The 11,709-nt window shown below is 67.0% G+C and overlaps 2 protein-coding genes and 1 non-coding gene across 10 annotated transcripts; 2 read left to right on the top strand and 1 right to left on the bottom strand.

The window, feature by feature from the left end:
• The first annotated feature begins 3,738 nt into the window (after nucleotides 1-3,738).
• On the top strand, nucleotides 3,739-3,854 carry LOC121359175. Its single transcript, XR_005956003.1, has one exon. It is a non-coding gene; the product is annotated as a U1 spliceosomal RNA (small nuclear RNA).
• A 377-nt stretch (nucleotides 3,855-4,231) lies between these two features.
• MAPRE3 (microtubule associated protein RP/EB family member 3) lies at nucleotides 4,232-11,340 on the bottom strand. 8 transcript variants are annotated; one of them, XM_041477935.1, is made up of 8 exons: nucleotides 10,084-10,231; nucleotides 9,529-9,680; nucleotides 6,771-6,898; nucleotides 6,540-6,685; nucleotides 6,202-6,403; nucleotides 5,501-5,652; nucleotides 5,274-5,426; nucleotides 4,232-5,066 (listed from the first exon to the last, which is right to left on the bottom strand). In XM_041477935.1, the coding sequence occupies exons 2-8, from the start codon at nucleotides 9,534-9,536 to the stop codon at nucleotides 4,998-5,000; spliced, it is 858 nt and encodes a 285-aa protein (XP_041333869.1). In that variant the 5' UTR covers nucleotides 9,537-9,680; nucleotides 10,084-10,231; the 3' UTR covers nucleotides 4,232-4,997. The 8 variants fall into 8 exon arrangements, with proteins under 8 accessions (XP_041333869.1, XP_041333875.1, XP_041333870.1 ...); XM_041477941.1 differs by lacking the exons at nucleotides 9,529-9,680; nucleotides 10,084-10,231 and adding an exon at nucleotides 11,216-11,340 and having other exon boundaries at nucleotides 6,540-6,626; XM_041477936.1 differs by lacking the exons at nucleotides 9,529-9,680; nucleotides 10,084-10,231 and adding an exon at nucleotides 11,216-11,334.
• Nucleotides 10,255-11,634, top strand: LOC121359172 (basic proline-rich protein-like). Its single transcript, XM_041477931.1, has 2 exons — nucleotides 10,255-10,512; nucleotides 10,547-11,634. The coding sequence occupies exon 2, from the start codon at nucleotides 10,567-10,569 to the stop codon at nucleotides 11,632-11,634; it is 1,068 nt and encodes a 355-aa protein (XP_041333865.1). The 5' UTR covers nucleotides 10,255-10,512; nucleotides 10,547-10,566.
• The last annotated feature ends 75 nt before the right edge of the window (nucleotides 11,635-11,709 follow it).

Genomic DNA, 11,709 nt, shown 5'->3' with positions numbered 1-11,709 from the left:
CCGCCAGGGTTGGGGACAGGCCGTGAGGAGCGGCTCCGGCGCTGAGCTCCCGTGGCTCCTGCCCCGGCCTGTCCCGAGGGTTCGGGCTCCTTCCCGGGGGTTCGAGCGGTACCTGGGAACTGGCAATGTCCCAAAGTGCACACGAGAGCCTTTTAACGCTGCCCGGCCTCGCCGGGGCTCTCCTCTCACCGGGCTGCTCTTTTCTCAGCGGCTGACTCCGCTTCAGCTCCGCTTTTGGGGACTCACGTTTCTCTGTGGCCCAAACCGGAGCCATGGGGGCACCTCAGACTAGGAATGGGCTCTCTGTTGAAGGAGTGATTAAATCATTCCTTGTCTGTTTAAAAAGGCAAAAAGCCCAGAAGTTTCTCTCCCCAGTTTGGTAAGAAGATGCCTCATAGGACCTTTAAGATCTCACCTCAAACCTAAGGTTACCTAATTAGACAAAAGCAAAAAACTGTCAGGTAATTCACCAGAAAAAGAAAAGAACAAAAGAAATAATCACTTTTGTGGGGTGTTTAGTAGGAGGAAGAATGTTTTGCCCCTGGCTCGGTTTTTCTCTGTAAGAGCTCTGTTATTTTGCCTTTTATTAAAACTTTTCCTATTTCCAACACTACCTCAGAAGCCATCCTGCTAATTTTATGCCGTTTGGGGTCGCTGAGCTATCTCAAGTGTAGGAAGTTCTCTGAGAGCTCCTCAGACCTGGCTCAGAGAGAAACCCTGAAACTTTCCCTGGGTGAATGGGCAGCGCTGCACTTTCCATGCATTTCCCAGGGGAATAGGCAAACTGCCCGGAGTCCTTTGGAAAGTCAATTGTGCATTTACCTTGCACAGCAAACCCTGCCCGAGCAGGGCAAAGGGCTCACATGGAGAAAGCCACGGGCTCGTGCTGTGTCCCCAGTCCCGAATTCCATGGGATGTGCAGGGATTCCTGCCCTGAGGGATTCCTGCCCCGAGGGATTTCTCCCCTGAGGGATTCCTGCCCTGAGGGGTTCCTGCCCTGAGGGATTTCCTGCCCTGAGGGATTTTTCCCCTGAGGGATTCCTGTCCTGAGGGATTTTTCCCCTGAGGGATTCCTGTCCTGAGGGGTTTCTCCCCTGAGGGATTCCTTCCTGCCCTGAGGGATTCCTGCCCCGAGGGATTCCTGCCCTGAGGGATTCCTGCCCTGAGGGATTTCTCCCCTGAGGGATTCCTGCCCTGAGGGATTTCTCCCCTGAGGGATTCCTGCCCTGAGGGATTTCTCCCCTGAGGGATTCCTGCCCTGAGGGATTTCTCCCCTGAGGGATTCCTGCCCTGAGGGATTTCCTGCCCTGAGATTTCCTGCCCCGAGGGATTCCTGCCCTGAGGGATTTCTGCCCTGAGGGATTTCTGCCCCGAGGGATTCCTGCCCTGAGGGATTTCTGCCCCGAGGGATTCCTGCCCTGAGGGATTTCTCCCCTGAGATTTCCTGCCCTGAGAGATTCCTGCCCTGAGGGATTTTTCCCCTGAGGGATTCCTGCCCTGAGGGATTTCCTCCTGCTGCAGGAACAACAACAACCTTTTACTCCAAGGTCTCTCACAGCCAGTAACTACAGAACAAGACATTCCAGTGTCCACCAGAAAACCCACGGCTCCGTTCCCGGCCCAGGTGGCCCCAAAGGATCGGGGGGAGACAGGAGATGCCTGCAGCCCCCTCAGCCCAGCCCAGCTTCTTCCTCCCCTCCTGCTCTTCCTCGTGCCCGTGCTCAGCCCGTGCTGCCGGCAGCCCACAGCGATGTTCTGGGGTCAGTCCCAGCTCAGGGCTCGTCCCTGCTCCGGCCTCGCCTCCTGCCCGCTGCCCCGGCACCGACTGGGGCACTTCTCTGGGCTCTTCTCCTCCTCCCGCGCTGCCTGCCGTGGCCGCGGCACCGCCCGGGAAGTGCCACCCTCTGTGCCCTTGTCCCTGCCGCAGTTTCTGTCCCAGAGCTGGCACGGGGCGGGAGCAGCGCCGTGCGGAACAGCGCCGGGCCTGGGGCCGTGCCGGGCTGGGTCTGTGTGGGGCTGGGTCCGGTGGGATCGGGATCTGTTCGGGATCCATTCAGGATCGGGATCTGTTCGGGATCCATTCAGGATCTGGATCTGTTCGGGATCCATTCAGGATCAGGATCTGTTTGGGATCCATTCAGGATCTGGTTCTGTTTGGGATCCATTCAGGATCTGGATCCGTTCAGGATCAGGATCTGTTCGGGATCCATTCAGGATCTGGATCTGTTCAGGATCAGGATCTGTTCGGGATCCATTCAGGATCTGGATCCATTCAGGATCAGGATCTGTTCAGGATCCATTCAGAATTGGGATCTGTTTGGGATCCATTCAGGATCTGGATCCATTCAGGTTCCCATCCTGTTCTGTGAAATACAAAGCTGTGTTTCGTGTCAGGTACGTACAGACAACGTGTGTATTTGTGTATTTGTGACTGTGGTATGTGTGGAAACCGACCATGGGACAGTTGTAAAGACAATTCTAATGAATAACTGAGGGACTAAAGCATGGAAGAATGCCTTTGAACCTGTCCTTTGTTGGCAATTAACCTTTACAAGTCTGAAGTTGCTTTAGGAGCATTTGAATTAAAGCTTTAAGGATGTTGATGTTTGACAGGAACTTTCTGCTTGTAGCTAAGCCTTAAAGAGTTTTGCAATAATAACCTTTTGAAGTATAATTTTAGAACATTGCTTGTAGTAAGGATCTTTGAAACTATAGCTTTAGAATACATTAAAAGGAAATGTGCTTATCTTGATACCTTAACAAAACAGTGAAAAGCAGCTTGAGAAAGGAAGATGAACATCAACTCAAGGATTGATAGTTTTGACCAAGGAAAGCTGGACATCACTGTTATGAGATTTATAGTCCTTGCAATTAAAAGGTGGACCCACATCTGGAATCTGGACCTCACCAGCTGGGAGACTTCTTTCGGAAGCCGGACCCCCACCATCTGGGGATACTCCTTTCTGGGATACATCCTGAGAAAAACTAAATCACAATCGTGTGTAGAACTGTGACGCAAAAATTGGGAATAGAAACTGCCGAGAAAGCTCGTGAGTGCCCCATAAACACCTGTGAGCCCCAAGTGTTGGTGTGCAGCTGGAGGGAAAACTTCCCCCGCTGTACCCAGCGCCGCAGTGCTCACACTGTACCGCGTTAATTAATGAACTGATTGCTGCTTGAATATTGGCCTAATCAAGCTTCTCATTTGTAACAGTTCGGGATCGGGTTCCGCTCGGGATCCGGTTCTGTTCGGGATCAGGATCTGTTCGGGATCCGGTTCGTTCGGGATCCGGTTCGTTCGGGATGCGGTTCCGTTCTGGATCAGGTTCCGCTCGGGATCCGATTCCGTTCGGGATCCGGTTCGTTCGGGATCCCGTCCCGTTCGGGATCCGGTTCCGTTCGGGATCCGGTTCCGTCTGGATCCGGTTCCGCTCGGGATCCGGTTCCGCTCGGGATCCGGTTCGTTCGGGATCCGGTTCCGCTCGGGATCCGGTTCGTTCGGGATCCGGTTCCGTTCGGGAGGTTCCGGACGCGCTCGGGCCGGGCGGGGGCGCTCCGCCGCGCCGCCAGGGGGCGCTGCCCCGAGTGAGCGGCCCGAGGCGGGGTTTGGGGAGAGGGCGTGGCCATGCAAATCACGGCCGGGCAGAGGGCGGTGCCGTGCAGTAGGGAGTTATGGGCGTGTCCATGCAAATGAGTTGCCGCCGCGCGGCATGCCGGGGCCGGTCCCGCGCCGAGCCCGCGCTGCCCCGGCGCGTCCGCGGGCTTGGCGCGGGCCGGGCCGTGCTTTCCCCAAATGCGGGAAACTCGACTGCATAATTTGTGGTAGTGGGGGACTGCGTTCGCGCTCTCCCCTGGTCTCACTGGTCAAAAACAGACTGAATTTTACCTGCTTTAATCACCCGAACAGAGTTGTTCTCTGTGCCCTTATTGCCTCTGCTCCGTCCAGGATCCGTTCCTGCCCCGGTAAATCCCGCCCCCCGCAGCATCCCGGCCGGGCCGAGGCAGGAGCCGGTGCCGGGGTCGCTCCGAGCTTTTACAGCCCCTATTCACCTCTGAAGAAGCTGCTCGCGCAGTTTCTCCACCGAGCCCCCTGACGCGCTGCGGTCCCAGAGCCCCCACCCGGGTCCACTCCGCTTCCCCCGGCCCCGCCGAGGGTCTGCCAGCACAGAGGAACCCCCGGGGCAGGAAGCGAGCCCAAGAGCCTGCAGTGACCCCCAGCACGGGCAGGACGCAGTGTTACCACACGAGTTTATTTAAATAAAACCGAACACAGATGCAGCGTTGCGACCGGAGTGATGGACCAGACAAGCGATGCGACAGGGACATGGCAGCCGGGGCGGGGGGCGCTGCGAGCCCTCGGTGACCCACCCCAGCCCCGGCTCCCTGGGGGCCACGGGCGAGAGGAGAGGGCCCACTGCCGTTCCATGCCGTGCTCAGGACAGGCCTCCTCTCCGGGACCCCCGTGGCTGCAGGAGCCCCCCGCTGCCATGCCCGCACTGGGCTGGGGTTTCCTTTCCGCCTTCCCAGGAAGCTGAACCGACATCTCTCTCTCCCGTTCCGTGGCCTCCCGCTCCACCAGGCTGCCAGGCCGGCGCTCGCTCTGCCACGGGGGTCCCGGGGCCGCGAGGGTCCCAGCGGGGCGAGCAGCACGCGGCACGCTGGGCCAGCCCCCGGGGACTGGGCGCTCCTTCTCACTCTCACCGTGGGCACGCAGGACACCAGGGCGGATGTGGCACTCGCTCACGCCAGGGGGACAACAGAAATAAATATGGGGAGGGGGTGGCGCGGGCCAGGCCCCGGCGCGGGGCCAGAGCCCGTCCCCAGCCCCAGCCCCGGCGCAGCCGCGCTCCTCGCCCGGGGATGTCGGCTGGTCATGGAGATGGTGGCTTCCCCCTGGGCTGCCGGGCCCGCGTGGCGTGTGGCGGTGCGGGGCGAGGCGCGGGCTCGGCCCTCCAATGTCTGTGGTGGGGGCGGCGCGGGGCGGGCGCGGGCCGGGGCTAGTACTCGTCCTGGTCCTCTGGCGGCTGCTCCTCCAGCTCGTCGTCCTCCGGTGGGGCAAAGCCCTCCTGGGGGGAAGCGTGGCAGCCGTCGTTGGCACAGGGGTGGCACGGGTGGGCACCCCGACCTCCACCTGGCGTGGCACGAGGGCTTTGGCAAAGCCCAGCCCTTTCCTGGCACCTGGCCGAGACACCTGGGGGGGAAGGGGTCCCTGCCCTCCCAGGGAAGTCCAGGGAGCAGGACAGGGACATGGCTCCCAGGTGCCCGGCCCTCACCTCCGTGGCATAGAGGACGCTGACGATGCCGGTGATGATGGGGCTGTTCTCGTTCTCGTGCTCCTGGCAGATGAGCTCGATGTCCCGCAGTTTGCTGAAGTAGAAATCCCGCTCCTTCTCCAGCCCATCCACCGTCAGCTTCAGGTCCATCAGCTGTGCGACATAGCCAAAGCCTTCAGCCCCCAAGCCCGCGGTGCCCCCGGCCCCCCGGCAGGACCCCTCCCCACCTGCTGGTTCAGCTCCAGGATCTGTGCGTCAGCCTCGGTGCCGCCGTTGCGGGCGGCGGGCGAGTTTTTCCGTAGGATGCCGCTGGGCACGTTGCCGAGGCGGGCTGGGTTCGGGGTGTTCTTGGGGCCCGTGGGGGAGGTCCTCTGGGGGACTTGACAGCACACGGGGACCAATGGGTTAATGCCGGGTGGGGGGCTGCCAGCAGGGACCCCCCGTACATTGAGTGGGGGGCAGCAGCAAGGGCAGGCAGATCCCCTGTGCAGAGCTCAGGCTCTCCCGACTTCAGCCTCCCCCCTGCCTCAGTTTCCCCTGGCAAATCTTGCCCCCAGCCCTCCAAGGGTGCTCGTGGCTTGTTTGGAGTTCGGCATGGGATCTGAGGAGGCCCCAGACCCTGACAGCTCCCACTGGGCCAGCACAGGGAGCCCCCAGCGCCCACGGGAGCTGCACAGCACGGGGGGATGGCAGCCAGGGGAGGGCTGGGGAGACAAACCAGCCCGGGCCGGGCTGAGCAGGCAGGTGGAGGCAGCAGGATCCCCGTGCTCCGCCGCCCGGGTGTCCCTGCAGACCCCCCCAGCCCCCCCGCGGCAGGCAGGCAGGGCAGGCAGCAGAGGGGGCGCAGGCAGGGGCAGGGGGACGCCTGGCCGTGACCAGGGGTGCAGAGGGCGGGGGGCAGCGCTCGCTGGGGGGCCCCGGACATTACCTGCAGTGCCAATGGGTTTCTTGGGTTTGTTGTAGATGTGATCACCTGGGTTAGGGGGGGGCGCGACGTCCTGGCCCTGCCGCGCCAGCAGCGGGTTGTACTCCTTCCCGTCGTAGTTGGCGTCAAAGAACTTCTTGAACCACTGGATGAACTCAAAATTGTCCTGGAACTTGCCCTTCACCAGCCGCTCCACCGCGATGATCTGGGGGCACACCGAGGGGCCGGTGGGGCCGCGCTCCAGCCTGGCCCCAGCCCAGCAGGGACGCGGGCACAGGGCAGCACGGACCCCAGCGGGGTGACCTCGCACGGGGCAGCCCCCGCTGTCCCCAGGGACCTACTTTGTCCACTCCCATCTTCTTGAAGGCGGCCTGCAGCACCTTGAAGTTGTGGATGTACTCGTGCTCCAGCTTGGCCTGGAACTTCACCTTCCGCAGGTGCACGCAGCCGGGGAACAGCATGTCCATGAACTGGCAATAGGCGGCCCCTGCGCCGGCCCAAGCCACGGTCACGGGGGGCTGGGGGCACCCTGACAACGCGCCCGTGCCCCCCACACCGCCCCACAAGCCCACCTGAGCAGAGCTGCTCGATCTTGGTGTAGTTGAGCTGCAGGGAGTCGTTGACCCAGGCCAGCATGTCATGGCGGCTCAGGTTCTCGCTGGTCACCGACGTCGAGTACACATTGACGGCCATGCCCCAGCTGCCAGGAGACAGGGTCACACTGGCACCCCGGGCACCCCAGCCCCGCACCAGGGCACTGGGACCCGGGGTGTCCATCCCAACTGTGCTCCAGCACCAGGGGCACTGGGACCCATTGTGCCCATCCCACCCAGACTCCAAACCAGTGGCACTGGGACCCACTGTGCCCATCCCAACTGTGCTCCAACACCAGGGGCACTGGGACCCAGGGCATCCATCCCACCCAGTCTCCAACACCAGGGGCACTGGGACATGGGTCATCCATCCCAACTGTGCTCCAACACCAGGGGCACTGGGACCCAGGGCATCCATCCCACCCAGACTCCAAACCAGGGGCACTGGGACCCCTTGTGCCCATCCCAGTTATGCTCCAACACCAGGGGCACTGGGACCCAGGGCATCCATCCCACCCAGTCTCCAACACCAGGGGCACTGAGATCTGGGGCATCCATCCCACCCAGACTCCAGCACCAGGGGCAGCGGGACCCAGGTGCCCATCCCAACTGTGCTCCAACACCAGGGACAGCAGAGCCAGGCTGCCACCATGCACCCTGTGGGACCCCCCGAATCCAGCTGCACCCCAGGGTATGGCAGGGAGGCATGAGGGCCCCCAGGAGCCCCGGTGTGACCCACCTGGCCAGGTGGAGCCCTGCCCTGAACAGGGGTGCCCAGGGTAGCCGGGTTTGGGGTGTTGGGTGGATACAGAGCAGGATGTGGCTCAGGGGGAAGGGGTCCCAGGACACAGGCACTGCCCAGGGGATGCCAGCACTGCCGAGGGCACTGCCCCTGCGCCCAGGGGCTGCTGCCCTGGTGAGCCCATGGGGCTCCGGGGGCTGGTGCCCATAAGCAGCTTAGGGCCCCCCTCTCCGGCCCCCGGTGCTGCCTAATCTGCCGGGATCGGGATCGGGATCGGGGTCCATTAGAGCAGGGCTTAGAGGGGCAACATCTGCCGGCAGGCAGCCTACGCCCAGATGGCTGGGGGCTGCAGGACCCCCCGGCTGCAGTCCCAGCACGGCAGGGCACAGGGCCCCAGCAGAGTGGGGGGCGCTGAGCCCCAGTCTCACTGTCCTGCACAAAATGCTTCGGTGCAGCCACCGAGGGGCGGCCCCGCTGCCCCTTCCCGGGAGCGGGGGTCCCGGTGCTCCCGCGGCCCCCCCGCGCGGCAGCGGCGGCAGCGGCGGCGTTAATCCGCTTCTCTCCTGGGCGAGGGGGGCCGCGGGCCCGGGCCAGCTGCCAGGCGGGGGCAGGGGGGAGGTGCAGCCCCCCTAGCCCCCCTCCCGTGCCACAGCCCGGGGGAATGAGGGGGGCACAGCACAGCGCACATCTGCGCCCTGCGGCTGCAGCGCTGGGGGGCTGTGGGGCGCTGCCACCCCGGGGTGCTGCCACCCCCCGCGGCCGGTCTGGGGGGCAGAAGGTGCCGGTGGCCGCAGTCCCCCCGGTGTGGGGTACAGCACCACGGTGACTCAGCACCGGCGATGTCGCACGGCCGTAGGCGATTGAACCCCCCGCCAGCTGAGCCGAACCGGGACCCCCGGGACCCCCGTCCCGCCCCGCCGTGTTACCGCACGCAGCCGCGGGGGGGGTCGGTATTTTTAGCCACCACCGCAGCAGCTGGAACCGAGCCCCCGCGCCGCCGCCGCCCCCGCACGGCGAGGTGCGCACCGGCCCGCTCCCGGCACCGGCGACAGCCACAGCCCGTCCCGCGGCACCGCGGCAGTGGGGCGCGGGCAGGGGTCCCCCCAGGGCTGTCCCCATCGTCCCCCCCTCCCCTGGCTCCGGCGGCGGAGCTGAGTCATGCGCGGCGCTGAGCCAGAGCCACGCGCACTGCGGTGCCGCGGCTGCCGGTACCGCCGCGCGGGGCACGGGGCTGCAGCGGGGCACGGGGCTGCAGCGGGGCACGGGGCCTGCCCGCACGGCGAGGAACAGCCCACACCCCCTGCCATCGCCGGCCCTTCCCCAAATAACGGGGCAGCCGCCGAAGCGGGGGATGCCCGCGGGACCCGCACGGCCGCCAGGGCTCTGCGGCATCCTGCCTGCGGGGCGCTCCCGGGGGACGGGGCTGGGACCCCCCCGGTTCCCCGCCGGGATGAGCGGGGTGTCACCGCGCCAGCCGCACCTCGAGCCCCGCACACGCCGGCACACGTGAGAGCGCGGGGGCGAACCCTGACACGCGGGGAGCGCCGTGACCCACACCGGGAGCTCTGACCCACACCGGGAGCCCCGGCACGCGGAGGGAACCGTGATCCCGCCGGGAGCGCCTTGCCCCACCGGGAGGAGCCTGACCCCGCCAGGCACCGGCGCGTCCCGGCGGCGGAGCGGGGACGCCGCCCGGGGCTCGCGGTGCCACACGCCCGTCCCCACCCTCCCGAACGCCTTCCGAGCCCCCGGCGCAGCGCCGAGCACGCCCCGGTGTAATGACAGGGCAGCCGGGGCCCGCGGCACCCTCCGACCCGCTGCCGCCCCGACGCCGGCTGATGGACGCGCCCAGGGCCGGTTTGCCGCCGGCCCAGCCGGTTTGCCGCCGGCTCTTGCCAAAAAACCCGAACGAAAATAAGAACTGAGCCCAGATTCCCGGCAGGCCGAGAGGAGAGGGGTTGTCGCCGGGCGCCCGGCCAGGCGGGGGACGCTTACCGCTGCATTTTAATTGTCCGGGCGGCAGCTGCTAATCACGGCCCGACGGCGACCGAAGCCCCGGGCGTGCGTCCGTGCCCGTCCCGCGGCGCTGCCGGGGCGCACGCAGAGGTCGTCCGGGCCCGGTCCCACGCCGCAGCCCCCCGGCCGCTCTGCCCAAACAAACGGGAGCAGAGTGAGGCCGCGAGGTGCCAGCGCGGCGGCCGAGGGCGGCACCGACGGCGGCGGGCACCGGGAGCTGAGCGGCGCGGCGGTGCCGGTGCGAACTGGGCTGCTGCGACTGGCGGCTTCTATTTTGGGAGCCGTCCCGGTGGCTTCTCAAGTGACAAACACGCCAGGGGGGTGGCAGACAGCCCGGCGGGGGCCGTGCGGGGCTGCCGAGGATCTGCACGGTGGCACGGGCGCCAGCAGCGGGGGCCGCTCGCCCACGTCCCCCCCGGTGCCCCCCGGAGCCGCTTCCCCCCACCCCGAGCGGAGCATCCCCGCTGTGCTCCGGTGGGCACAGGTGGGTTTGCGGGGACCGGCTCCGCTCCGGCTCCATCCCCAGCTCCGTACCGGCTGCGGCCCCGGCGCCCTTCCCCGGTTCCCGGCGGCAGGGCCCGTCCCGGCCCGCGGCGAGGCGGCGCGGCCGTTCACGCACCGGGAGCTGGCGGGGCGCGGAGCGAGCGAGTGCCCGCCCGCCCCAATCCCCCGCCGCGCCCGCTCCCGCTAACCTAAATAACCCCCGGCCGGGACAGCGCGCCCGTGCCACGCCGCCGGGCAGGGCTGTCCCCAGAGTGTCCCCCACGCGCGACGGGAGGCACCGCACGCGCTCACGACATCCCGGGAGCCCCGTCAGGGGCCCGGCCGCGGCGGGAGGAGCCGCGGGAAGATCCCCGGTGGGAGATGGAGCTGGACATCCCGGGAGCGGCGGGGAGCGCGGAGAAGGGCCCCGGCCCCATCCCGACACTGTCACCTTACCGGTGACACGGCCGTACCGGGGACACGGCCGTACCGGGGACACGGCCGTACCGGGGACGCCGCCGCCGCCGTGCCGCCATGAGCGCGAGCACCGGGAGCGCGTCACGCTCGGTGTGTCACGGTGACAGCCACCTGCCGCCCTGCACCATCCGCGGGACGGACCGGCGGCACCGGCAGGGCCCGAGCGGCGGCGGCGCGGGTCCCGCGGGTCTCCGGGTGATGCCCGGGCCCCGACGACGGCCGGTACCGGCAGCGGTGCCCGGTGCTGCGCGGGGCCGGAGCGGAGCCTGCAGCTCCCGGCGCGCCGTACCGGCGCCGTGCCGTGCCGTGTCGCGGCCGTTCCGTGCCGTGCCGGGCCCGCGGGAGCCGCGGCCGGACGCAGGAGCGGCGGCCGCTGAGTCAGGCCGGGCCTCGCCGCCACCGGCCCCGCGGGACCGCTCGGCCTCGCCGCTCGGCCCGGCCCGTTCGCGGCCCGGCTCCAACCGCTCCATCCCCGGCGTCACCGCACCAACCGGGCCCCTCACCCCCGGACGCTCCACGTCCGGAGGCCCCTCCGGCCTCGCCTGTCCAGCCCCGTTCGCGGCCCGGCCCCGCCGCTCCATCCCCGCAGGCCCGCGGCCCCCCCGGCCGGTGCTGGCGGGCGGCGCGGCCGGTGCGGGGATGCGGCTGATGTCAGCGGCGCTGCCCGCTCCCCTCCTTGCCCCGCGGGCGGCCCCGCCGCACTCACCGCTCGGCCGCGGCCGCCGCCGCTCCGCTGCCCCCGCTCCGCTGCTCCGGGACCGGGACCGGGACCGGGCCGGAACCGCACGGGCCGACCGCGCCTGCGCCGCCCCCCCCGCGGGCGGTGCCAACCGCCGCGCCCCGCCCCCGCTGCCATGGCAACGGGCGCGACCACGCCCCTTTGGCTCATTGAAATGGGTTGGTCACGCCCCCTTCGCCATCGCAACAGGCATGGACACGCCCCTCTTTGCTGCCATGGCAACGTGCATGGCCACGCCCCCTCCGGCCATGACAACATACATGGCCGCGCCCCCGTCGCCATGGCAACTGGGCCGACCAGCGCCCCCTGGTGGCGAGCGGTGGCGTCTGCACCCCCCGAACCCTCGGGGACCCCGAAACACCCCCAGACCCCTAAACATCCCCTAAATACCCCCAGACCCCCCTAAACACCCCCAGACCCCCTAAACAGGCCCTAAACACCGACACACCCTTCGGGGACCC

This window comes from Pyrgilauda ruficollis, unplaced genomic scaffold, assembly GCF_017590135.1.
Source record: "Pyrgilauda ruficollis isolate IOZ18807 unplaced genomic scaffold, ASM1759013v1 scaffold420, whole genome shotgun sequence".
Classification (NCBI taxonomy): Eukaryota; Metazoa; Chordata; class Aves; order Passeriformes; family Passeridae; genus Pyrgilauda; species Pyrgilauda ruficollis.
Note: the sequence above shows the minus strand (reverse complement) of the source record. Positions and strands in the feature narration are given on the sequence as shown.

Coding starts and splice junctions, on each gene's coding strand:
- LOC121359172 (XM_041477931.1), top strand. CDS start 10,567: ATGAGCGCGAGCACCGGGAGCGCGTCACGCTCGGTGTGTCACGGTGAC.
- MAPRE3 (XM_041477935.1), bottom strand. Junction 5,653..6,201: donor GAAACCCATTGGCACTGCAG/GTAATGTCCGGG, acceptor TGTGCTGTCAAG/TCCCCCAGAGGACCTCCCCC. Junction 5,067..5,273: donor GCGTCCTCTATGCCACGGAG/GTGAGGGCCGGG, acceptor GCTTCCCCCCAG/GAGGGCTTTGCCCCACCGGA.